This window comes from Pelodiscus sinensis, chromosome 8, assembly GCF_049634645.1.
Source record: "Pelodiscus sinensis isolate JC-2024 chromosome 8, ASM4963464v1, whole genome shotgun sequence".
NCBI classification, from domain to species: domain Eukaryota; kingdom Metazoa; phylum Chordata; order Testudines; family Trionychidae; genus Pelodiscus; species Pelodiscus sinensis.
In genome coordinates, this window is record NC_134718.1 from 28789955 (window position 1) to 28815822 (window position 25868).

Below are 25868 nucleotides of genomic sequence, written 5' to 3' on the forward strand. Positions count from 1 at the left end.
ATAACTTGGCATGGTTATTCACTTGAGTCTATGGGTACATCTAGACTACAGGCTTTTGTCGACAGAAGTTTTGTCGATAGATACTGTCGACAAAGCTTCTATTGACAAAGAGCGTCTAGACTACATTCAGTTCTGTCGACAAAGCAAGCTGCTTTGTCGACACAACCCTGTAGTCTAGACACAACCCTACATGCAATAACACCTGTCGACAGAATTCTGTCGACAGAAGGCGTTATGCCTCGTAAAATGAGGTTTACCAGCGTCGACAAAACTGCTGAGTTATGTCGACAGAACTCAGTGGTAGTGTAGACGCAGGTATAGTTTTGTTGACAAAAGTCCACTTTTGTCGACAAAACTCTGTAGTCTAGACACGCCCTATATGAAATTGGCCTTTTTTACTGTTGAGGAGGTAGGTGGTGGTGTTTGAACTACAGATAATTATGAGGCTAGAGTAAAATTTCCAAAAAATGCTCAAGTCCCATTGACCTCTAACAGAAGTTTTATAAGTAACTATTGAAAAAGGGACTCTCAGAAGCCTATGTTATTTAGGTATTTTTGAAAATGTTACCCTTCATCTACATTAAAGGAGATACATATGGAAAGCATATGTGAGACTGTGACATGTGGCCTGTTCAGCTGCTCAGTTCTTGCAATAAGAACTGGAAGACTTTTGGGGGGAAAAAAAAAACCTCCAAGAAAAATCTAACTTTACAAATATCAGTGTTGAGTTTCTTGTTTTTTGTGTGGAAGGATGACTGGAAGTGATGTTTGAATACTCATGCTTCATCTGAGGAGTTACTGATGCAGCATCTTTAAAAGACATTCTCTCTTTGAATGTCCATTAGTCATTCGAATTAAATAGGAGTTATTAAAAGCAAGTTTCTGTGATGCCAAAATTTTACAAGCTCTTCTACCACGTTACGATTTTCCAGGGTCTACAAGAACTTGAAACGTGCTGTTGTAGGGTGTGTGGTGTGTGTGTGTGTGTGTGTGTGTGCGGTGGTTTTTAAGAAGCAGAAAAGCTTCTTTCCTTGGAACTTAAGCTGCTGTAATATGTCAGAAAATATATGAATAATTTCTTTTGTTTTTCAAGACAATGTTTAGATCTTCAAGCACTACATTTTTGTTAAATACTTCTTGACTCATGGACTTGCTACAGAGCCCTTCAATTTACTCCTTAATTTGAGGGATTACAGTAGATATTTCAATTTCATGAAATCAGAATACAATTTGGTAAATTAAGTGTTAACTCAAAAGAGGTTTGAAGCAGGAGTAGATGGATGATTGCCAGGTATAGCTTGCAAAATATTTATTCATACTATATATAGTAGGGATGTTAGATATTGTGTAATGAAGTTTTAGCAGTTACGTAACTATACAGTAGTCCCCGGGACGGGGCAGCAGCCAGTGCACTCCCAGTCCCATTCCCAGGGAGCCCTTTTTCACCCCACGCTGCAGTGGTATGGCAGAGGGCTCTTGCCTGCCCCTGCTGACTCTGTAGGAGTCAACAAGGGGTGCGAGGTGGGTCCGGGAACTTGGCACATGAGGGGAGCCTGCCTGAAAACTGGCTTGCTGCTCATATTGGCTCCAGTCTTCCCCCCTCACCCTCCGCACTGCTGCCTTTTAAGACAGCTTCTCACTGGCACTGGCTTCCCATCCCCCCATCGCCTGTCTTGTTGTCTCTGATGCAGACCTGATACAGAGGCAGCAAGGCTGAGGGAGTGGGGTGGGAATGCCTGTAGTCAATGAAATTAACCAATAAACTCAGGCTTATTGGTTAATCATGCAGCCATCTACACGATGACATCACTAACATATAGCTCTGCCTAGTGGGTTTTTTGTCACTTATGAATATAAACACTATTGAAAGTTAAGGGGAAAAAAACCTCAATATACACAATCTTTCTTAGACATACAAAGGGAAACCAAAAAGTATGTTACTTATAATGAAAACACTGGTTTTGGGCAGGAATTGCCATAAGACTATAGTTTGAAGTCCCATAGTTGCACTAGAAAAGCATATCGGGTAAATGTTCCAAAAGTCTCAAATCAACACCTTGCACCTTTTTTTTTTTTTTTTTTTTTTTTTTTTTTTTTAAATCAGGGCCCAGTACCACAACGGAGACAGAAACCATTGCTAAGTATGAAATAATGGATGGTGCACCAGTCAAAGGTAAATAATTGCACTTGAACTTTCAAGAGTGTTCTAGTATTTAAAAATTGTAACCAGGTTTTTGAAATGTTTGCTTTTGTATGGATAGGAATTGATTGTATTGGGGGGAAAAAGCTAAATTGTGTGTTTGTAAAATGGTATAGTAAGGTAGAGAACACCCAAAACTGTGTGTGGCAGTAGTTATTACTTAATCTGGAGATGGGGGCTCTAACCATGAAATTTGACATTCAGTCCTCTTACTGTTCCTACTTTTCCTCCCACCAATATATCTGATCTTATTTGGGATTCCAGTTCAAAACTATTTTTACCTAACTCCCTATCTAGGAGGAAGTGAAGAATATTCCCCCTGAAAAGGGGGGAAACAGTCTTTCTTTTCTCTCACTTTGCTACTATGTGCTCCCTTCCTTTTAAGTATTAAGAACTTCCACTTCTCATCTCCACCATGTTTGCCTCTCTGGAAGCAGACTCATCAGCTAACTTCTGAGCACAAGCTAGCTAGTGCCTACTACCAGGATCTGCAGCCGCTCTTAGAATCCTAGGGCTGGAAGAGACCTCAGGAGGTCAAGTCAAGCCCCCTTCCCAAAGCAGGAGCAATCCCAACTAAATCATCCCAGCCAGGGCTTTGTCAAGCTGAGACTTAAAAACCTCTAGGGATGGAGATTCCACCACCACCTTAGGTGTAACCCATTCCAGTGCTTCACCACCCTCCTAGTGAAATAGTTTTTCCTAATATCCAACCTAGACCTCCTCCACTGTAACTTGAGGCCATTGCTCCTTGTTCTGCCATCCGTCACTACTGACAACAGCCTCTCTCCATCCTCTTTAGAACCTTCCTTCAGGAAGTTGAAGGCTGCTATCAAATCCTCTCCTCAATCTTCTCTTCTGCAGACTAAATAGGCCCAAATCTCTCAGCCTTTTCTCATCGGTCATGTGCTCCAGCTCACTAATCATTTTGATTGCCCTCTACTGGACCCTCTCTTATGCGTCCACATCCTTTCTGTAGTGGGGGGGCCCAGAACTGGAAGCAATACTCCAGATGAAGCCCCACTAGTGACAAATAAAGGGGAATAGTCACTTCTCTAGATTTGCTAGCAATGCTCCTCCTAATGCAGCCTAATTTTCCATTTGCCTTCTTGGCTACAAGGGCACATTGTTGACTCATATCCAGCTTCTCATCCACTGTAATCCCCAGGTCCTCTTTTTCTGCCGAACTGCTACTTAGCCAGTTGGTCCCCAGCTTGTAACAGTGGTTGGGATTCTTCCATCCCAAGTGCAGGACTCTGCACTTTTGTCCTTGTTGAACCTCATAAGGTGGTGGTTCTAAACCAGGAGCACACAGAGGTTTTTATGGGAGTACACCAATTCTAGATATTTCCCTAGTTTTACATCAGGCTACATAACAAGCACAAGCAGTGCAAGTACAACTTAAGCTTTCATACAGACAAGTAGTTTTTCATTAATTGTGTGCTGTGATAAAAATACAAAAAAAAAAAGTCTGATTTTAGGCGAAGTAAAACTTGGGGTACACAAGACAAATCAGATATATATTAGTCTGGAAAGGTTGAGAATCACTGTTCTAAGGGATCATGGATAGCCACTGTGCTATGAAAATTTGGGTGCCTCAATTACAGAAATTTACTGGATTAAAAGATACTGTTTAGGCTTAGTCTAAACATTAAGCTAAACCAGTTTAACTAATGGTGTAGTTTTTTAACTTATTTTAGTTAAGTTGGTTCAGATTTGTTGGGGAAACTAAAATATGTCAGGTTAAATAGCTGATGTGGACACACTTATCTGTTTTAAAACTGGTAGCCCCTATAGGGCAAGCTATACTTAGATACCTCTTTAAAACTGGTTATAAGTGTGTTCACACAGAGATTTAAGTAGCTGGTGCAAGTTTGCATGTGTAGCCATGTCCCTAGAAAGTTTCCTTTTCCCTATTGGCATCTTGAAGGAACTCTAAAACTTGGTTCGCTCAGTCAACAGGGGAGATTGTGGAAAATTAGGAGTCCTGGAGGCAGATGCTTGCTGCTAATGATTCTCAAACATACTTTCAGCGAAGAGTTTAGGGAGGGAGGTGGTAAAGGTAGAAGAAAAGAAGGATCATGAGGTTTTAAACTCTTCAAGAAAAATCACTGGGAGAAAGGAAGTAGGTAGGGAGGATGTACGGCTATGAAGACTTCCAGTCACACGTGAATGAATGGTAGCAGAACGCCTTGCGCAACTACTTTTAGGATCCTGAGAGAGAGCTAACTGAAGATGGTGTTGTAAAAGCTCCAAATAGAATTTGGATCCTGTAGATCCAAATCAGTTATGCCTGAATCAAACTGAAGAAAAGTGACAGATCAATAGTTGTCTGATCTGGTTTTGAGAGAGTTTTGCTCTTACTGATTTAGAGCTATATGAGCATTTTCACATGAGTGCTGACAAGATTTAGATCATGTAGTAACTGATGAGAGGTCCCCAAAAGAGTAATACAAAGGGTGATAGTTTGTATTTGACACACTGACTTCTTATAAAATTGGTGTTCAAAGTCTTGGTCTTTTAAAGCCGTGAATGATCTGGAACTCAGCTAGGTGAAACAGCTTCTCTCCTATGCCATTTTCTGGCAGATACCTTTCTAAAATTTGGGACCCGTGCTGGGTTTCTCAGATAAAGGCCTACACCATTAGAATCTGAAGAGTGCTTTGATAGAAGACCATCACTTTTTTACCCATTCTTACCCATTTCATAGAATACTAGGACTGGAAGAGACCTTGAGAGGTCATTGAGTCCAGTCCCCTGCCCTCATGGCAGGACCAAGTACTGTCTAGACCATCCCTAATAGATATTTATCTAACCTGCTCTTAAATATCTCCACAGATGGAGATTCTGCAACCTCCCTGGGCAATTTATTCCAGTGTTTAACCACCCTGACAGTTAGGAACTTTTTCCTAATGTCCAACCTAAACCTCCCTTGCTGCAGTTTAAGCCCATTGCTTCTTGTTCTATCCTCAGAAGCCAAGATGAACAAGTTTTCTCCCTCCTCCTTATGACACCCTTTTAGATACCTGAAATCTATCATCATGTCCCCCCTCAATCTTCTCTTTTCCAAACTAAACAAACCCAATTCTTTTAGCCTTCCTTCATAGGTCATGTTTTCTAGACCTTTAATCATTCTTGTTGCTCTTCTCTGGACCTTCTCCAATTTCTCCACATCTTTCTTGAAATACGATGCCCAGAACTGGACACAATACTCCAACTGAGGCCTAACCAGTGCAGAGTAGAGCGGAAGAATGACTTGTGTCTTGCTCACGACACACCTGTTAACGCATCCCAGAATCAGGTTTGCTTTTCTTGCAACAGCATCACACTGCTGACTCTCATTCAGCTTGTGGTCCACTATAACCCCTAGATCCCTTTCTGCTGTACTCCTTCCTAGACAGTCGCTTCCCATTCTGTATGTGTGAAACTGATTGTTTCTTCCTAAGTGGAGCACTTTATATTTGTCCTTATTAAACTTCATCCTGTTTACCTCAGACCATTTCTCCAATTTGTCCAGATCATTTTGAATTATGACCTTATCCTCCAAAGCAGTTGCAACCCCTCCCAGCTTGGTATCATCTGCAAACTTAAGTGTATTTTCAATGCCAATATCTGAATAGTTGATGAAGATATTGAACAGAACTGGTCCCAAAACAGACCCCTGCGTATCCCATGTATTTTGTGGAATATATTTTAACAAACTTTTAAAAAACAACAAATAGTCTGGTAGCACTTTAAAGACTAACAAAGCATGTAGATGGTGGTATGAGCTTTCATGGGCACAGCTAACTTCTTCAGGTGACCAGTTGTTTTTAAAAAAACAAAACAAAGTTCTTTCAGGTGAAACTAATTCTAACTTTTTTTTTCTTTCCTCTTCCAGGTGAATCAATTCCTATAAGACTTTTCTTAGCAGGCTATGATCCAACTCCTACAATGAGGGATGTGAATAAAAAATTTTCAGTGAGATACTTTTTGAATCTAGTGCTTGTGGATGAAGAAGACAGACGGTACTTCAAACAACAGGTATAGTGTTTTAAAGCTGGAGTCTTGTGGCAAGATAGCTTTTGTTGTGAATAGGTACGTGTTTGTTTTAGTCTTTTATGTTTGGAAGCAGAATGAGTAAACTGTGTGTTGGGGTTGGCATGCCATCAGTGACATGCGAGCTTATTTTCATTGGCACTCGGGTGGGCTACAAATTCTGTGCTATAAATAGAAATGTGAAAGGCTTTCTTTTCTCCCATTTTCTGTGCTGATTAATGAACACAAAAAATTTGTAAGCAAGGAGCAAGAAGGGGAGGATGGACACTATGAAGGGCTATGAAGACTGCCAATCATACATGAATGAATGGTAGCAGAACTCCTTGAGCAACTACTTTTAGTACAGATGAGGTGTTAATGTGGCACAAAATGCAAGAAAAGCATGACTGATGCTCCATATACCTTGCAATCGAAATAGCTTGTCAAAACAATATTGATGCAATTTGGTACAAATTGCTGCATGTCTAAAAGGAGATTATTGGAGCATTATTTTTTTAATTACTAGCTGTGCGGCATCATCTTTTCCCTTGAGTGGGTTAATTCTGGATATAAAGAGCAGGGTGGATGCTTTGTGGCCATAAGAGGAAATATGCGTAGGAATAAAACTGAAACCAAGAGGAAGCCAGAAGAATTAGAAGAGGGGAGCTGCATGATTCATATTTTGAGCAAGAATATTTCACAATGAACAAAGTGAGAATTGATGTAGCCAGAGAGGAAGGAACTGACTTAGGAGAGAGCACAAGACGTATAGGCTGTGTCCAGACTCAGGGGTTTTTTCGGAAAAAGGCTACTTTTTCCGAAAAAACTTCACCTGCGTCTAGACTGCAGCCGCGTTCTTTCAAAATTAAATCGAAAGAACGCGGCTTTTCTTTCGACGGCGGTAAACCTCATTTCACGAGGAAGAACGCCTTCTTTCGAAAGTGCTCTTTCGAAAGAAGGCGTTCTTGAATGTAAATAGGGCTTCTTCGAAAGAGAGCATCCAGACTCACTGGGTGCTTTCTTTTGAAAAAGCGGCTTGCTTTTTCGAAAGTTCCGCGTGCAGTCTAGACGCTCTCTTTCGAAAGAGGCTCTTTCGAAAGTATCTTTTGAAAGAGGCTTGCAGTCTAGACATAGCCATAGATATACAATCTTGATATTCCTAAACTGAATTGGTTGTGTTTTCAAATCAATCTACCTGATTTAATGAAACATAGCTTATTATGGAATAGAAATAGTGATACAAAATATTTTGAAAATCTTGTATCCACAGAACCTTATTTCATGTTTAAGTTATGGGGTCAATATTTGAGCAAACAGCTCACTACTAACTGAGCATTTGCTTCTCCTAAATAGGAAATAATTCTTTGGAGAAAAGCTCCTGAGAAACTGAGGAAACAACGAACAAATTTTCACCAGAGATTTGAATCTCCAGAACCACAAGCATCTGCTGAGCAACCTGAAATGTGAACTAGTATTGGAGATGAAAAAACTATTGACACTTCAGCAGGTTAAAGATGGCAGCAGCCTGTGGGAAAAGAGAAGGCAAAAACTCACATTACTACTGTCTTCCTTCATCTTACAGTGCTGCATTTACTGTGTTACTAAAACATTCGTCAAGCAAACATTTAAGTGTGTATATACATTTAAAATAAAGTGCTTTCTCAAACACTGGAACTTTCTTAAGCTACTATTTTATACTGCACATTTTACTTTTATTTGATAATGTTATGCTCTTGAGATGCATAAAACTTAGACAAATCTAGTTATATATTTCCATGCATGTAGGCTTGTATATTTATTTTTTGCTAATCACTTATAATATGTAGATTAAAGCATTTCTCCCCTTCATGTCATTTATCGCATGCATACTTCCAATGCTGCTACTCTGCACTTCTTTTGAAACCAATAGATAAGTATACTTGTCTAAATTACACTAAAAATCTGGGTTTATGGTGGATCTTTTGTCCTAAGAATGCCTCATTCTATACATATAATTGTTGTTCAACACTTTATAAACCACATACATATACATACCACAAACTTACTGTACTTGTTTGGAGTCTTTTAAGACCATACCGTGGTTCTCAGAAGACTTGAATCTTGCATCTTTCACAAGAATGTTCACAAATTTGTTCCCAAGATTATCCTTTTAGATTTGTGGGGGCTCTTATAATTTACTCTAACCATATCTGTTTTTACTTAGAACTTCCAGAAACAGTTTACTGACCAGTCTGTTTTTCTAGTAAGTGTGAAACTCAATTTTCCCACCCATTGCTGTTTTTCCTTTAACTAAGATGGTGCAGGGATGGAAATGTTTTAACATAGCTGATTCTTAATGATTAAACAAAGACAGTGTTATGTGCTCAAAATCAGCTTTTTACATGCACAATATTTACTCATCTCCTCTTGTATTCATAAATCTACCCACTCTTTGCCGCTTACTCCTTTGCCATCCTTGGGAAGGAAGAAAAATGACAGCCTCTCAGAACATACTTACTCTTGTTCATCTAGGCCTATAACTGAGTAGGAGACAACTTTTTTTTTTTTTAAATTGGCTGCGTTCTGTAAATGTTCAGGAATTTGTCAGGATAAAACAGATCACTTTTGTTTTGATCATCTCTTGTCTGAGGTTAGTCTTTGAACAAATTACTTAAAGTTAGCCTCCATTTGTTCACAATCACGTAGTCTGCTATCAGACATAATATATGTGGATTGAGCACAACATGAAGCCTGCTGTGTGGAAGGCTACTTGCAATTGTAGTTCACTTGGACAAGACTCTTTCTAAACTTCAATGCAAGTGTTATTGGTTGACCTTACTTTATGAGTAAGCAAAATAATTGAATTACACTTCTGTAAAATGTTTTACTACTATGGCACTTTGATAAAGCAGATGAAGATTCTGTGTAGTTATACTGAATAATTCTCTTAAATGTGGACGAGTGCAAATTTAACTCCCTCGTGTAAGTGCCTGTTCAGAATTTTTTTAAAAAAATGCCAAATATTTTCACGATCACTTGCATGTTGTAATCTGGAAACTATTACAAGAGACTTTGAAAATCGATTGTATTTAACCTGCCTCTGTGCAACCATGTATAATAAACAAGAAACACACTGAGCCTCTATTTGAGTTATTAAAGTAGCTGTATTATCACTAAAAAGTGGAGTGTGTTTAATGTGAATGTACATTGTATTGAAAAATATCATTTTCAATGGATATTAATGTATTTTGAAGATGGGAAGCTTGGGTTAATAGCTTAGGATACCTGTATTGTGTATATAGATTCTTGAGTAGTTACAATCTTCAATTCATCCCATGCCAATGAGAAAATCCACTTACACCTAAGACTTTAGTGTCACTTATGAAATGAGCTAGTGGACTTAGTTCATTCTGTAACATAATTTTATCTTTAAAAGTTTGAGGGATAGCCATGTTAGTCTGTAACTGGAAAAACGTAACATAGTCTTGCACCACGTTAGAGACCAACAAAAAATGTAGATGGTATCATGAGCTTTTGTGGGCATAACCCACCACACACTTCTTCAGATGAATGGAGTTTTTATCTTTGTCAATCTCAGAGAAGCCAAGGATTGTGATTTCAGACTGCATGATTAGTCTCTTTGGGATGAGATTTGTTTCTTGGCCTGGTTTTTGACATATTTTGGGCCAGAATGTGAGAGCTCATGTAACCAATGCTGTACCTGTGCCCATTTTTGAGATTTTTTTTTTCAGGATTTATTTTACATCAAAAAATTGGTTACATTGTTAAACATATAAAATATACACTTCCCATCTGTGTATGCATAAGCCAAATGGCTGAATGAAGATGTCAAACTTTGTTGTTGGTGGGGTTTTTTTAATTTTAGGTTTTAAGGAATAAAAATTGATTCAATAAAGATATAAATATTTAAAGTTGAAGACTTAGTTTGTTAAATTAGCTCAACACTGTCCTATAAGCATGAAATTATTTTGTTTTCCAGGCTGCTCTAGCTTTGGCTCTAACACAAGGCTTTATCAGACTATATTCCCAGTGTTTACTATTCCAGTATTTACTATCCCAAGTCTTGTCTGGGATCAGAGTCGTTTTGGCACACTGTCCTATCTCTAGATTTTGCATGGCATTTGACAAACGCCATATAAACTAGCAAAACTTTCATTTTAATAATTGTGTACCTTTTTCAATGTTAATAGTCTAAACAGATTTGAGTAACCGTATCCTACTCGTATTTATACCTAGTATGATGTATAAATAGCAGTTTCTAGGTTTAAAAAGTCAGTAGGAAACTCCTCTTTCTCCTTCAAGTGGTGTCCCTGTGGGTGCTCCACTCAAGTCTTGGTGTGTCCTTGCACCGCTAATCAGAGATTATGCCTAGTAGTGCCTGCCTGTGCTGCACATGAGCAGTCGCTGTCTTGCACTGTTTTTCTCTGTTAGATGCGTACGTGGAGCGAGCCTCCCTCAGTTCCTTTTCTACCATCCTCGGCTGAAGACAGAGTCACAACAGTGTTCTCCTTTCTGACAATTTTTTAAATGTAGTTTAGTTTACGAGTTAATAGTTTAGTCAGTTAGCTTTACCTAGCTCTTTATTTAAGGGAGGGGGGAACCCGCTTCCCTAGTTTTTTCCCCCCTCTACTTCATTTTTCTCCAAGTTCTGACTCCTCCTGTTTGTTCGACATGACAGGCTCTCTTGGCTTCAAGAAATGTGATTTATGTAGGGACTCAATGCTGGCTTCTGATGGACACGCATCCTGTACTAAATGCTTAGGTGAAAGGAGCAAGGAAAGACGGAAATGAGGCTAAAGAATCTTTTCTGGGAGAAATCTCTCCACCCACTTGGGGATAAGTCCCCAGAGACACGGGTGCACTCAACACCTCTAGTGCGAGGACTTAGTTCATCGCCCCAGATGCTCTCGGGTGCCATGGGCTTCTCTGGCATGATCACTGCCCACTACGTCCCAGGCCACTCGTTCCACGGTACCATCCACATCTAGCACCATGGAGAAGTGAAAATTGATCTCAGCTAAGAGCTAAGTCAGAACCAAAATGGTAAACTGCTCCCTTGGCATCCACCAATGCCGTTAACTGACTGGCACTGACAAAACCAGATATGCTGCCGCTGGCATCAATCAAACAAGCTGGTTCCCGGCAGTTGGAATTAAAGCATGTTCTGGCACTGGAGCATAAGAAAGCGGCTAACAAGATGTGCCACATACAAAAAGCCTTACACTCAAGTGCACCATCTCAATCTGTGTAGGAAGTAGTCTCACCAGGCTCACCAACATCTCACTCCAGCCCACATCGACAAAGTGCAGAAATGGTTTCTTACTCTCCCACACCATTGTCAACACAAACTGACCATGGCAGTGGGCAGGGGAGTAGATTTTTCGTCATACCACTCATCCCCAATGGGATCAGTGGCTTCATGGCACTCCACTCGGCACCCTCCATTTCAGCAACCCCAACAACTTCTGTGGTTTAATCACCTATGGCAATATCCACCACAACAGTTTCAACCTCAGGGTATATCTAGACTACATGCCTCTGTTGTCAGAGGCATGTAGATTAGGCTACCCGGCATAGGAAAATGAAGCAGCAATTTAAATAATCGTCGCTTTATTTAAATTTAAATGGCTGCCGCGCTGAGCCGATCCGCTGTTTGTCGGCTCAGCGCGGTAGTCTGGACGCTCCGCGGTCGACATCAAAGGCATTTGTCAACTTCCCCAGTAAACCTCAACCCACGAGGCATACTGGGGAGGTCGACAAATGCCTTTGATGTTGACCGCAGAGCGTCCAGACTACCGCGCTGAGCTGACAAACAGCTGATTGGCTCAGTGTAGCAGCCATTTAAATTTAAATGAAGTGGCGATTATTTAAATCGCCGCTTCATTCCCTATGCCGGGTAGTCTAATCTACATGCCTCTTGTGACAGAGGCATGTAGTCTAGACATACCCTCAGTGGCCTCTCTCCTCCCATCACCACCCCCACTCCTCCCATCACCACAACTCATGAGATACACCAGCGCATACAGCTATACAGTCTCCGGCTACCACAGCACATTCATCGCTTTCTCATCCCCCTTCTTCGGTAATAACCAAGGCAGATCCAGCACATAATGATGAGAATTTACCTCAGTCTGATTCAGAAGCCCCACAGTCTTCTGCTTCTCCAGGTGAGACAGTTTTTCAAGTACCGTCCTCTTCACTGGCAAACAACCTGAAACAATTCTAAGAATTATTCAAGCGAGTGGCTCAGTCTCAGGACATTGCACTCCAAGACGTGCAAGACAATACAAATTGCTCAAAATACTCCAACTGGCTATATCCTCATTAGCACTACCCATCAATAAGACAATCATGAAGCCATCAGATGCCAGCCTCTGTCCCTCTCACCAACAGGAGAGCAGATTAGCAAATACTTTGTCCTGGCAAAAGAGATGGATTTTCTTTTCTCACATCCCCACCGAAATTCATTGGTCGTGGACTCGGTTCATCGCAGATCAAAACACCCTCAAAACAAGTCTATGGCTTAAGAGAGAACACAAATGACTGGATCTGTTGGGCCAGAAAATATACTCTCTGCCACTGTCCAGTTTAGAGTATCAAATTACACTGCCCTCCTAGCTAACTATGATTATGCCAATTACTCCAGATTACAAGATCTCTTACAGGACCTTCCTGAAAACAAGAGACCATCTCCAATCCATCATCAAAGAGGGCCAATCCATAGCAAAAACAGGCTCTCCAGGCTGCAATGGATGTGATGGATACAGCAGCTAGAACCACAGCTACAGCAATAGTAATGTACAGGGTGTCATGATTACAATTGTTGGGAGTCCCAAAAGAATTACAGACAAATCATAGAACTGAAAGAGACCTCAGAAGGTCATCAAGTCCAGCCCCCTGCTCTACGCAGGACCAATTCCAGCTAAATCAACCCGGCCAGGGCTTTGTCAAGCTGAGACTTAAACACCTCTAGAGATGGAGAGTCCACTACTTCCCTAGAAAAGCGACGAGGAGTCCTGTGGCACCTTATAGACTAACTGAAGTGTAGGAGCATAAGCTTTCGTGGGCAAAGACCCACTTCATCAGATGCATCTGACGAAGTGGGTCTTTGCCCACGAAAGCTTATGCTCCTACACTTCAGTTAGTCTATAAGGTGCCACAGGACTCCTCGTCGCTTTTGCAGATTCAGACTAACACGGCAACCTCTCTGATACTTCCCTAGGTAACCCAGTCCAGTGCTTCACCACCCTCCTAATGAAATACTTTTTCCTAATATCCAACCTGGACCTGTCTCACCACAACTTGAGACCATTGCTCATTGTTCTGCCATCTGTCACTACTGAGAACAGCCTCTCTCCATCCTCTTTGGAACTTCCCTTCAGGAAGTTGAAGGCTGCTATCAAATCCCCCCTCACTCTTTGCTTCTGCAGAATAAACAGACCCAAGACCCTCAGCCTCTCCTCATAATATGCTCCAGCCCCCTAATCATTTTGGTTGCCCTCCGCTGGACCCTCTCCAATGCATCCACATCCTTTTTGTAGTAGGGGGCCCAGAACTGGACACAATACTCCAGATGTGGCCTCATCAAAGCTGAATAAAGGGGAATAATGACATCTCTGGATCTGCTGGCAATGCTCTTCGTAATGCAACCTAATATGCCATTAGCCTTCTTGGCTACAAGGGCACACTGTTGACTCATATCCAGCTTCTCATCCACTCTAACCCCCAGGTCCTTTTCTGCAGAACTACTACTTAACAGGTTGGTCCCCAGCTTGTAACTATGCTTGGGATTCTTCCATCCCAAGTGCAAGACTCTACACTTGTCCTTGTTGAACCTCATCAGATTACTTGTGGCCCAATCCTCCAATTTGTCTAAGTCATTCTGGACCCTATCTCTGCCCTTAAGCGTATCTACCTCTCCTCCCAGCTTAGTGACATCTACAAACTTGCTGACTGTGCAATCCATCCCCTCATCCAGGTCATTAATAAAGATATTGAACAAAACCGGTCCTAGAACCGAACCTTGGGGCACTCCGCTAGAAACCGACCGCCATCCTGACATTGAGCCGTTGATCACTACCCGCTGGGCCCGGCTTTCTAGCCATCTTTCTATTCATCTTACCGTCCATTTATCCAATCCACAATCCCTTAACTTGCTGGCAAGAATATTGTGGGAGACCGTATCAAAAGCCTTGCTAAAGTCAAGGTATATAACATCCACTGACGCTCCCATGTCCACCGAGCCAGTTACCTCATCATAGAAGCTAATCAGATTGGTTAGGCACGACTTGCCCTTTGTGAATCCATGCTGACTATTCCTAATCACTTTCCTCTCATCCAAGTGCCTCAATATAGATTCCTTAAGGATCCCTTCCATGATTTTTCCAGGAACCGAGGTAAGACTGACCGGCCTATAGTTCCCTGGATCGTCCTTCTTCCCTTTTTTGAAGATGGGCACTACGTTTGCCTTTTTCCAATCATCCAGGATTTCTCCCGATCTCCACAACTTTTCAAAGATAATAGCCAAAGGCTAATGACATTTGCCAAATCCCTCAGTACCCTCGAATGCATTAAATCTGGGCCCATGGATTTGTGTACGTTTAGCTTTTCTAAATAGTTCCTAATTTGTTCTTTACCCATCACGGGCTGTCCATCTTCATCCCATCTTGCGTCACTTAGCGCAGAAGTCCAGGAGCCAAACTTGTCTGTGAATACAGAGGCAAAGAAAGCATTGAGTACTTCAGCTTTCCCCACATCATCTGTCACTAGGTTACCTCCTTCATCCATTAGGGGCTGCACACCCTCTCTGAGCACCTTCTTCTTGTTAACATGCCTGTAGAAACCTTTCTTGTTATCTTTCACATCCTTAGCCAGTCGCAATTCCATTTGCGCTTTCACCTTCTTGATAACCCCCCCCCCGGCATTCTCGAGCTATACCTTTAAACTCCTCCCTGGTCATTTGTCCAAGTTTCCACTTTTTGTAAGCTTCCTTTTTGTGCTTAAGTTCACCCAGGATTTCCCCTGTCAGCCAATCCGGTCTCCTACCATGTTTGCCTCTTGCTATACGTCAGGATGGTTTCTTTCTGTGCCTTCAATAAGACTTCTTTAAAAAACTGCCAGCTGTCCTGGACTCCTTTCCCCTTCATGTTAGCATCCCAGGGGATTCTGCCCATCAGATCTCTGAGGGAGTCAAAATCTGCTTTTTTGAAGTCCAAGGTGCGTATTTTACTACTCTCTTTTCTTCCTTTGGTCAGGATCCTGAAATCTACCATCTCATGATCACTGCCCCAACATTCTCCAAAAACTTCCTGAATTGCCTGTGTTCTGCCGTATTGGTTTCCCAACAGATGTCAGGGTGATTAAAGTCCCCCACGAGAACCAGGGCCTGCGATCTGGAAGCTTTGCTCAGTTGTCCAAAGAAAGCCTCATCTACTTCATCCACCTGATTCGGTGGCCTGTAGCAGACACCAACCACAACATCACTGCTGTTGTTTGCTCCTTTAAACCTAACCCATAGACTTTCAACAGGTTTTTCTCCCTCTTTATACTGGAGTTCAGAGCAATCGTAGTGCTCTTACATACAGTGCAACTCCTCCTCCTTTTCTCCCCTGCCTGTTCTTCCTGAACAGTCTGTACCCTTCCATGACAGCGCTCCAGTCATGCGAGTCATCCCACCAAGTCTCTGTTATCCCAATTAAATCATATTTCTTGGTCTGGGCCAGGGCTTCCAGTTCAAAGGGGATGTCCTGTTTGTTGCCCAGGCTTCTCGCATTAGTGTACAAACACTTCAGGTAACCAGTTGATTGCCCTACCGTCTCCATTCGAAACAGGGGTCCTCCTTTCTTGCTCCTTCCTCTCTGCATTTCTTCCCGGTATCCGACTTTCCCACTCCCCTCAGGGTTTTGGTCACCGTCCCCCGACGAACCTAGTTTAAAGCCCTCCTCACTAGGTTTGCAAGCCTGCCCGCGAAGATGCTCCTTCCTCTTTTCATTAGGTGGATCCCATCTCTTCCTAACAATCCTTGTGCCTGGAACAGAGTCCCATGGTCGAAGAAACCAAAGCCCTCTCTGTGACACCACCTGCGCAACCACGCATTTACGTCCTCAATTCGATGATCCCTGCCCAGTCTTTTCCCTTCAACAGGGAGGATGGACGAGAACAGCACTTGCGCTCCAAATTCTTGGATCCTTCTTCCCAGGGCTACATAATCCGCAGTAACCTGCTCAAGGTTATTCTTGGCTGTATCATTAGTTCCCACGTGGAGAAGCAGGAAGGGGTAGCGATCTGAAGGTTTGATCAGCTTGGTAAGCCTCTCTGTGACATCCTGAATGCGAGCTCCCAGTAAGCAGCACACCTCTCGAGATTCCAGGTCTGGACGGCAGAGGGATGGCTCAGTCCCTCTTAGGAGGGAGTCCCTGACCACTACCACCCGTTTCCTTTTGGGGGGGGTGGCCGTGGAACCCCCATCCCTAGGACTACGCATCCCATGCCTTCCAGTAGATGGTGTTTCCTTCTGGTTTCTTCCTTGTGAGGTCCCTTCCAGAGCTTTCAGCACTGCAGAGCCTGTGGAGAGAGCTTGAAAGCGATTAGCATTGGGGGATTCCCATGTTGGCCTTTTTCCCCTTCTAGAAGTTACATGATGCCAGTTCTCTTCTTGGTCACATACTGTCCTCTCTGGCTCCTCTGCCTGCCGTGCTTGAAGGATTAAATGCTGCCTTCTATCGAGGAAGTCTTCATCCTCTCTGATCGAGCATAGGGTTGACACTTGGTCCTCCAGTCCTCTAATTTTTTCCTCCAAAATGTCGACCAGCTTGCATTTCATGCAGATGAAATCCGTTCTTTCTTCCGGGAGGAAGACAAACATGGCACACGCTGTGCAGGTAACAACAGCAGACCCATCACCATCCATCGCTGCTGTCCTGGAGAAGGGATTTAAAAAGAAAGGCAAGAGAACCTCATGCCCTTCCTTCTCCCCTTCCAAACTCCCTCTCTAAGGTGGACATCCCCTTTGACAGGAACCAGCTGTTTGCTACCAAAAAAGATGAAGTGTTACACTCAGTGAAAGATTCACACACCACACTGTGTACTTTAGGCATGTACGCCCTACCTAATAAAAGACGTGGCTACGCCCCATACCAAAGCGCAAAAGGTCTGAACGATCACAGACAACAGCAGAGGCTCTATGACAACAGGCCCAAGCAACGTCCCAGTAGAAAGAGGGCTCAGCACAACCAGTCCTTGAATGTACAACCAACTTCAAACAAACAGCAGATTTGAAGTTTTGGGCGGGGGTCTAAGTGGCCACCCCAAAGATCCAGTGCATCCTCAAACAACTTTCCATCACCGTTGTGAGACCCTTGGGCCCATGTTACTACAGAAAAATTATCAAGATTATCAAGTCGGGCTACACAATCCCTTTACATCTATACCCCCTACCCAATCCATTACCCCATCCCTCTTAAGTGACTCCTCCTATGAGCCCCAGCTACAAGCAGAGGTACAAAAGCTGCTCAGCCTTCGGGGCAACCGAACCAGTTCCCACAGAATATCAGGGAAGAGGGTTCTATTCCAACTATTTTCTAACTGCCAAGAAAACAGGTGGTTGGAGGCCAATTTTAGATCTCAGAAAGCTCAGAAAGTTTGTTCACAGCAGCAAATTCAGGATGGTGACTCTTGCAACTATTATACCAGCACTGGATAAAGGGGACTGGTTCTCTGCGCTGGACCTTCTCAAGACGCATATTCATATAACCATGCATCCATCCTGCCCACAGGAGATTTCTCGGCTTTGTGGTAGGACAAGAACACTACCAATATCGAGTCCTTTTGGTCTGGCCACAACCCTTTGAGTATTTTTCAAGATGTTAGCCGTGGTCACAGCCTTCCTCAGGAGGCAGAACATCATAATTATTTTTTCTTACCTTTTTTCCTGCTTAATCAAGGGGTCCACACAGTAACGAACAATAACCATGACAAACACTACCAGTGATTGCTTCTTCCAACTGGGCCTCCTTATATATATCCGGATATTTATTGGGGCACTCCTAGACACAGTGACAGCTAAAGCCTACCTCCCACTGGAACGATTCCAAACATTACGCAATCTCATCAGGGGAGTCAAACTTACTCCCTTCTCCACAGCATGCACAGGTCTTCAATTGCTGGGACACATGGCAGCCACAACCTTTGTTGTCTTATTCATGAGACTACATATGCAAGGTCTACTGTCCTTGTTTGCAACTGTCAGTGTTCTCAACCAGCTTCCCAAAGTGCCTCACACTCCCACCAGTAGTCCTACAAGTTCTCAACTGGTGGATCTTTCCAAGCAATCTGCTAGCGAGCGTACTTTTCCATCGCCCAGACTCATCAGTAGTGATCATGACCAATGTATCACTTCTGGGCTGGGGCACAAGAACGGTACAGGGCAGATGGTCTCAACTCAATATGCACCTCCATATCAACATCCTGGAACTCAGGGCCATCTGCAAAGCATGCACTCACATCCTTCCCCTTATAAAGGGTAGAATTATTCATGTCCTCATGGACAACACACGCTCTATGTTCTACATCAATCAACTGGGGAGGGGGCACCTGCTCATGCTCACTATATGCAGAGGCGATCAGATTTTGGAACTGGTGCCACAAGAACCAGATAACTCCAACTGCCTCTTACATACCAGGCCAACAGAATACCACAGCCAACAAACTGAGCAGTCACTTCTCCAAACAACAAGAAGGGGAACTCAGTTTAAATGTTCTTTCAATTTTCCAACAATGGGAATTCACAATCATAGATATATTTGCAACAGCAGCCAACTGCAAATGCCACCGATTCCATTACCAAGCAGGTTAAGACAAGAGATCAGAGGGAGATGCCTTCACTGTTTGCTGGATCGCTCACCTACTTTATGCTTTCCATGAACCAGTCAACAATCTTTCACTCTTTGCACACCCAATGACAAAGTGCTCCTTAACAGGTTTGCAAAAAACGCGCCTAAATTTACGCCCGCCTGTACCACCTTGGGATCTAAATCTCATAGTTGACACACTCACTAGGCCACCCTTTGAACCACTAGCCACAGCCTCACCACTATACCTATCCATGAAATGGCACTATAACTATCCATGAAAAAGGCAATAACATCTGCAAGATGAGTGAGTAAAATTGCAGCCCTCGTGGCTCTCCAAAGTTTTATCAGACTTTCACCTGAATGAACCCATATACTTACCCATGTACTTTCCTAAAGTACATCTCTCTGGGAGAATCCTTCTTGAACACCCTAGATGCCAGATGAGCCCTCATATTCTACTTAGAGAGAACCAAGGAGACCAGGAAATCAGGCTCTTTGTCCGGCTCCCACAAGAGAACAGCCATCTCTGTGCAATGCATTTCTAAGTGGATTGCAAACTGCATATATATGGCTTACAATTTGGTGGAAAAGAACCACCACAAATTATTAGGCTACATGTGCGAAGGCCACATCAACTGCTTTTCTACACAAGTATCACTAGTGGACATTTGTAGAGCAGGGGTGCTCCACTACCCTCCCTTCCTTCCCTCTAGTCCTTTTTCAGATCTCCGGTAGAAAAGGAACAGAGGGAGGCTCGCACTGTGCACGCACCTAACAGACAAAAATGATGTGAGACAGCAATTGTGGGAAGGCTCTGCTAGGCTATATCGCCCATCAGTGGCGCAAGGACACTCTGAGACTTGGGTGGAGCACCCACAGGGACACACATCTTGAAGAACCATTATACTGCACAGGGTGAGTAATTTCTTTTCCTCTGATTCAAATCCTATTTATTTCTTAAGATGCAGTCTTTATTCATCAGCAGTTACATTTTAATTTATTTTCAGCATCTCACCAATTTTTTTTTAGTGTATTAGAACCTTAATCTTCTATCCACTCTTTCAAAATACTAATTTCACTGTAGTATACTGTATATTCTTTCTAAAGTAAGTAGTAACTTTTAACTACATGAACATTTTCAGTTATTGCTTAATTACGATAGGACCTCCTGCTCACCCCTGTGCTGATTCGGTCACAGAACTGAAACCACAAACCGCACCACCTGCGGCACCAAGAGTAGATGACGTCCAGGAACCAGATAAACCACTGGCACCGTCTGTACCTCAGGGGCTGAGCACTACGTCGGCACTGACAAATGCTGCCTCGCTCGCCGAGCCTGGAGCAGGTGCCCTCACCATCGGCACTGATGCCTCCTCCCTTAGCACTGTTTGTCAGTATGGCAAGAATCCCTACTCAGCTGGCACCTCTCTGCAAGTAAACACGCTCTGGTACCAACCTTGAGACAACACTTGAGATTACCTCATGATGACTCCCAGAGACAAGCCTCTCGCTCTCCATTACTGGCCCCACATTCTCCCTGTTTACCTACGTTGTCACACTACAGTGATTACAAAGACAACTGCAGGAGTTTTTTCCTCTCAATATTCCTCCCCAACAAGACCAAATGCTCTCTCTGACATATTGATCATGACTTTCACATCATCCTTCCTGGTACTGGACTGGTCCTATCACCCTCGTTGCTCTACACCAGGACTACTCAACATACAGCCCATGGGTCACATGCGGCCTGATGCACCTAGAGCCGCTTTCCGGGCCGCCTGCCTGCCTCGTTGCTGGGGCTCCAGCAGCAGGGCCAAGCCACTCGGCTTTGAGACAAGCCACCTTTGCAGGAGCTGCCAGCTGGCAGAGGGGCGGGGGCTGGCAAGAGGCAGCGGCAGAGCATGCCTGCTGTATCTGCCACAGTGGCAGCGCCTCACTGTGAGTGGAGCCGCAGCACTGAGACAGGTCGCGTCAGCATGTGCGCAGGAGCTGCCAGCCGGCAGAGGGAGATAGGGGGAAGGCAGTGGCAGAGCACACCTACCGTGTCTGCCACAGCGGCAGCATCTCCGCAAGCCAGCGCATGTGCAGGAGCTCCTGGGAGCAGCAAGAGGAAGCGGGGAAGCCAGGCAGCGAGGCATGTGGCAAGGCAGTGGCAGAGCTGGCTGGCAGAGCTAGGCAGCAAGGTCAGGGTGAGAGAGGTCTGCGCTGGGACTTGGGTAGGGTTACCATACATCCAGTTTTTCCCAGACATGTCCTTGTTTTCACATGTTAAATTGCTGTCTGGAAAAATTTTTTAGAAGGCAAAAAATGTCTGGGGTTTTTTGTCCTGGAAAGGGGATCGGGGAGGGAGTGGTGGCACGTGTCTTCAATGGAACACTCAGAGCTGCATGCCCAGATCATTCATGACCACTCTGCACTTGGGCCTCAGCACCTAGAGGGAAAAGCGCATGGCTCCAGTGAGACCCAGGGCGTTACCCTCTGCCCCACTAGATTTTTGTCCTTGGCTCTGCAGGAGGTAAACAGCATTGAGTTACAGCAGAGAGGCTGGGGGTGCTTGGTTCTAAGGGATGGGAGGGGCATTTGGATTGGAGCAGGGGGGGGTTGCACAAAAAAGAAATGTTCACACTGCTTATTTTTGCACAAAAATGGCGTGAATAGATTATGCAAATGAAGTGCAACAAAATGCTAATCAGCACTTCATTTGCATACCCTCTGCCATCAAAAGCCGGCAGTGTAGACATAGTCAGAATTATGAACATCTTGGGCATGTTAGTTCGTAACTAAAATGTTTGTAACTGAATATGCCAAGCTCACAGCTGTGAAGAAAAGTTACAAGGGCAGTCATCCCAGGAGACACTGTGCTTTGAGCAAGGCCATCTGTTACCTAGACAGTGGGCACTTTCCAGCAGGAGAACAGATGTCCTGGGGGAGCATTGCTACAGCCATGACCCGGGGACAAGCAGGCATGGGAAGGTGCTAGCCAGGCCAGGAGCCTACAGATTGGGGGGAGAGAGGCTCAGCTTCCTTCTGTGTCCTGCATACACGGGGTCTGGCACTGGCGGTGTTTCACAGAGAGAGAACTTCTATCCCTGCCTGCTGAATGGGGAGTGTGTGTTGGGGAAGTTGTATGTGAGTGGCAGATGCCACTTGCTGGAGAGAGTGCTACTGGGTTCTCATTTTCTTCCTCCCCCCCGGCAGGTTCCCATGCACGGGATCAGTCTCCTCTGCATTGCCGTGCTTGACTGGGAGCGAATGCTGCCTAAGTGCAGGCATGACCCTATGCCATGTGCAGCACTGCTGTGTGGTTCCATGACCATGAACTCCTTAGTGGTGGCTTGTCCTGGGAAGGTGTCCCACCATAGAGGCTAGACTAGAGTAAGGCAGGCCCCTGAAGGAATCTTGTGAGGAGTGAAGGGTTCCTGTGTGAGTGCACCATGGGGCTGAGTGCACCAGACTAGCACTCCATGTGCACATGGTGCAGCCTCCAGGCTAAGAGAAGAACATGCAGACCCTCAAAGTCTGTTGCCTGCCCTGTGTGAATATAGGGAAAATTATAGAACTCACCTGAAGTGCCATCCCTGGGTTCCTGTGAAGCCTGGGAGACAGTCTGGAAGGGAGGGACCAGCTCCAGGGTGAGGAACAGATCCTGGCTGGCTGGTTGGCCTCCTCTTCCTTGTTGTCTGTAACCCTGCCCTCCTGGAGGCTGACGCCAGACATATACTGGCCAGACTCCACAATGGTGGTGGGGAAAGGTGACTGGCTCCCCTCCCAGGATGACATTCAGCTGCTCAAAGTAGTAGTATGTGTGCAGTGCAGCCCTGGAGTGTCTGCTCTGTTCCCTGGCCTTGTGGTAGGCCTGCTGGAGTTCCTTGACCTTCATCTGGACCTGCTCCAGGGTTTGGTTGTGGTTTTTGTCATCCAGGTTGGTGGTGATTCAGCCATAGGTGTCTGCATTTCACTTTCTGGTGAGGACATCCTGGAGATTTCGCTGTTCCCGCCTCCCTTCCCCCCAAACCTCGATGAGGTCCAGGATCTCTGCACCAGTCCAGACCAGAGCTCTCCTGCATTCCTGTCCAGTGGCAAATGAGGGAGCAGCAGGAGTCCTGGCAGCTGCGGGAGGCTCTAAGGCAGCACTAGGGTCTGTCATGGCTCCCTGGGATGCTGCTGTCTTGCATTGGGATTGCAAAGTTGGCCACATGCGAGAAGCCCTGTTCCTGCCAGCTGGAGTTTTAAATTCTACAGGAGAAAGGGAGTAGTGGAAATGCCAGGTGTGGTCAGAAGTGCAGCTAAGAGAGGCCTCTGGAGACCAATTATTTCAAATGACCAGTACTGGATCATCTACACTAACACTATTTCCAAATAATTTCGAAATAGCATTCTTCCCTGAGGAAAGCAGGAGTACAGATTTTGAAATAATTAGTGGGGGGAGGCACTTCTCCCGCAGTGACAGGAGCAGCTTCAAGACGTGCCTCTTCCCCCTCCAGGCAGCTCCATGCATGAGTTCTGAGGTTATGGCTGGGCTGGGCTCATTAAGTGGCTGTGGAGCTCTGCTGATGCACCGCTTAGAGGGAACACGGATCCCAACCTTTTGTCCTTGAATATCTTGCTGACCATGCTCCACTCCCACTTATGTGAAATATTAAAACACATATTCTAGGATTTCAACTCATTCACTTCCCAATATATCTGCATTTATAATTCCCCTCTAGTTTATCACCTGTGCACTTGCATTTGATTCATTACAGGGATACAAGATCTAGTTTTCCGTAGCACTTTTTACTTGACAAGCTTAATGTTTTACAATGTTGATTATAGCTGCATATACAAAAAATCCTTTCATATTTGAGATTTTAAAATTCATGTAATTTTTGTACAATCTATTTACTCATAACAAAACTTGTAAAAGAGATATGAATTATCTATCATTGGCCTTCAAGATCAAAGCTTTTCCAAGTTTATCACTGCTAATACATTTTTGCAAACAGTTATGCCAAAATCTGACTCAAGAGACAATGAAGCTATTAATTGGCAGCTTTTGGACAGGACCGTTTTTTTTTTTTAATTAGGGAGGCATTTCTAAAGGTTGCCTCATGTTTTTTTGCACAGTGGGTGAGTGATGTTTAAATGGGGCAGGAAAAATAAAATTATCAGACTGTTTATTAGTAATAATGCAGGCTGAAACAGACATTATATGAAATAACTAAACATTTTTATGACCACAAAATGTATTTACTTTGGCTCAGGCTTACGTATTACATGAAATAAAGCCTGAGTTGATAAGATGCAAGTTGAGGTGAGCGGGAACATCCAGCTCGGGATACATGTAGCACAGGGTGAACATAGGATTGCCAGCTTTTTGGGTCTATTCCAGGAGGTTTCATCACATGATATAATGGCATTAATAGTGGATCTAAAACTCATTCACTACAGAACTATCGTTTGCCTTTGGTGGAAATAAGGAGCATTTTATGAATCATAATTTCACATTTTAAGCACACTAGCATTACCTGTCCCCTTGTGACGATAGATATACACATGGCCTCCTTCCTCCCCGCTGCTCCCAGGGGCAGGGAGCTTGGGCTGTGCAGCTTCTTCCCTGCCCGCTGCTCCAGGGATGCCGAGGCGCGTGCGCACTCTTCCCCTCCTCGTGGTAGGGAGGCTTGGTCTGGCTCCGGCTGCAGGACCTCCTCCCTCCCTGCTGCTCCCAGAGCCCAGGAGGCTTGGGCTGGCTGCTTCTCCTTCTACCCCACTCCCTGTGGTGGGGGCAGGGCTGTAGGTCTGCCTCCCCCTAGAAACTTCTCAAGTCTTCTCAAATGTTCTCTGTGACAGATGGTGTGATGGACGCCTCTCCTTTTATAATAGTATATAGACTGCATAAACAAACAATATTGTAAAATCTCCAGTTGTAATTTAAATCTTATTTTTAAACAGCAAGTTTGGGTTTATGTTACTTTGTTAATGCATGTATACATATTTGTGTGTACATGTGCATTAGTTAATTCTATTATTTACAAATACAGAAAATACCATACCATTATAAAATGACAGATACAGTATAGTAAAAACTCATTGATTAGACTTAAGTCAAACATTATTGTATTTACATCATAGAAGTTGGTTCTCCTATAGCAGAGTGCTTTTGCTCAGAGTTTTTCTTCTTAAATCTGTACTTCAGTTGGCTTCTTGCTGCTTTGAGCAACTCTGGAGACTTTTTGACATATTCATAAAAGTCAGCACATGACATACTATAATTCAGTTGTACCTGTAACTCTGCTTTCACAACACTTTCACTCAGTCTGTTTCTTTCTTTGCTCCAAAGCTGAGTCATTAAGCTGAAGACCCGTTCACAGTAGGCATTTGAGACTGGAATTGAAAGTGTGAATGATACAAGTTTAAACAGTTGGCTATTTCCACTTTCTGGAATTTGTTTGAAAACTTCTACCCATCTTTGATCTATTTTTTGCTCCTTTGAAATTATTTCTCTTCTTATTTGTTGTAAAATACAGTAATCCTCAAACAGCTTGTCAAAATCAATCTCAATGCAAAGAACCTCAGCCAGCTTTTCAAGATCAGACCATTTTACTTCATTGTCCAATGAGAGGACTGACATTTGTTTAAAAACAGATGTCTTGAAATCATACCATTTCTCAAGATACACAATGCATCTTGACAATGCCTTATCTGCTTCCTCCTTAAATTTCATCTTGTTAGATGGAGAGACATTGCACAAAATAGCCTGAGCTGATCTTCCATAGAACTTGTCCTCTTTCCTTCTCTTTAATTTAGAATGAAGACCTTGCATA

General features: G+C 43.7%; 1 protein-coding gene across 2 annotated transcripts in view; it reads left to right on the plus strand.

Annotated features, from left to right (window-relative positions):
- VPS26A (VPS26 retromer complex component A) overlaps positions 1 to 10131 on the plus strand; it is a 34908-nt gene extending 24777 nt beyond the window's left edge. For both annotated transcript variants that reach the window (XM_006111254.3, XM_075934936.1), the window contains exons 7-9: positions 2105 to 2173; positions 6078 to 6220; positions 7568 to 10131. In XM_006111254.3, the coding sequence (XP_006111316.1) occupies positions 2105 to 2173; positions 6078 to 6220; positions 7568 to 7681 (326 nt within the window). In that variant the 3' untranslated portion in view covers positions 7682 to 10131. The remainder of the gene's footprint in view (positions 1 to 2104; positions 2174 to 6077; positions 6221 to 7567) is intronic.
- Positions 10132 to 25868: the final 15737 nt, after the last annotated feature.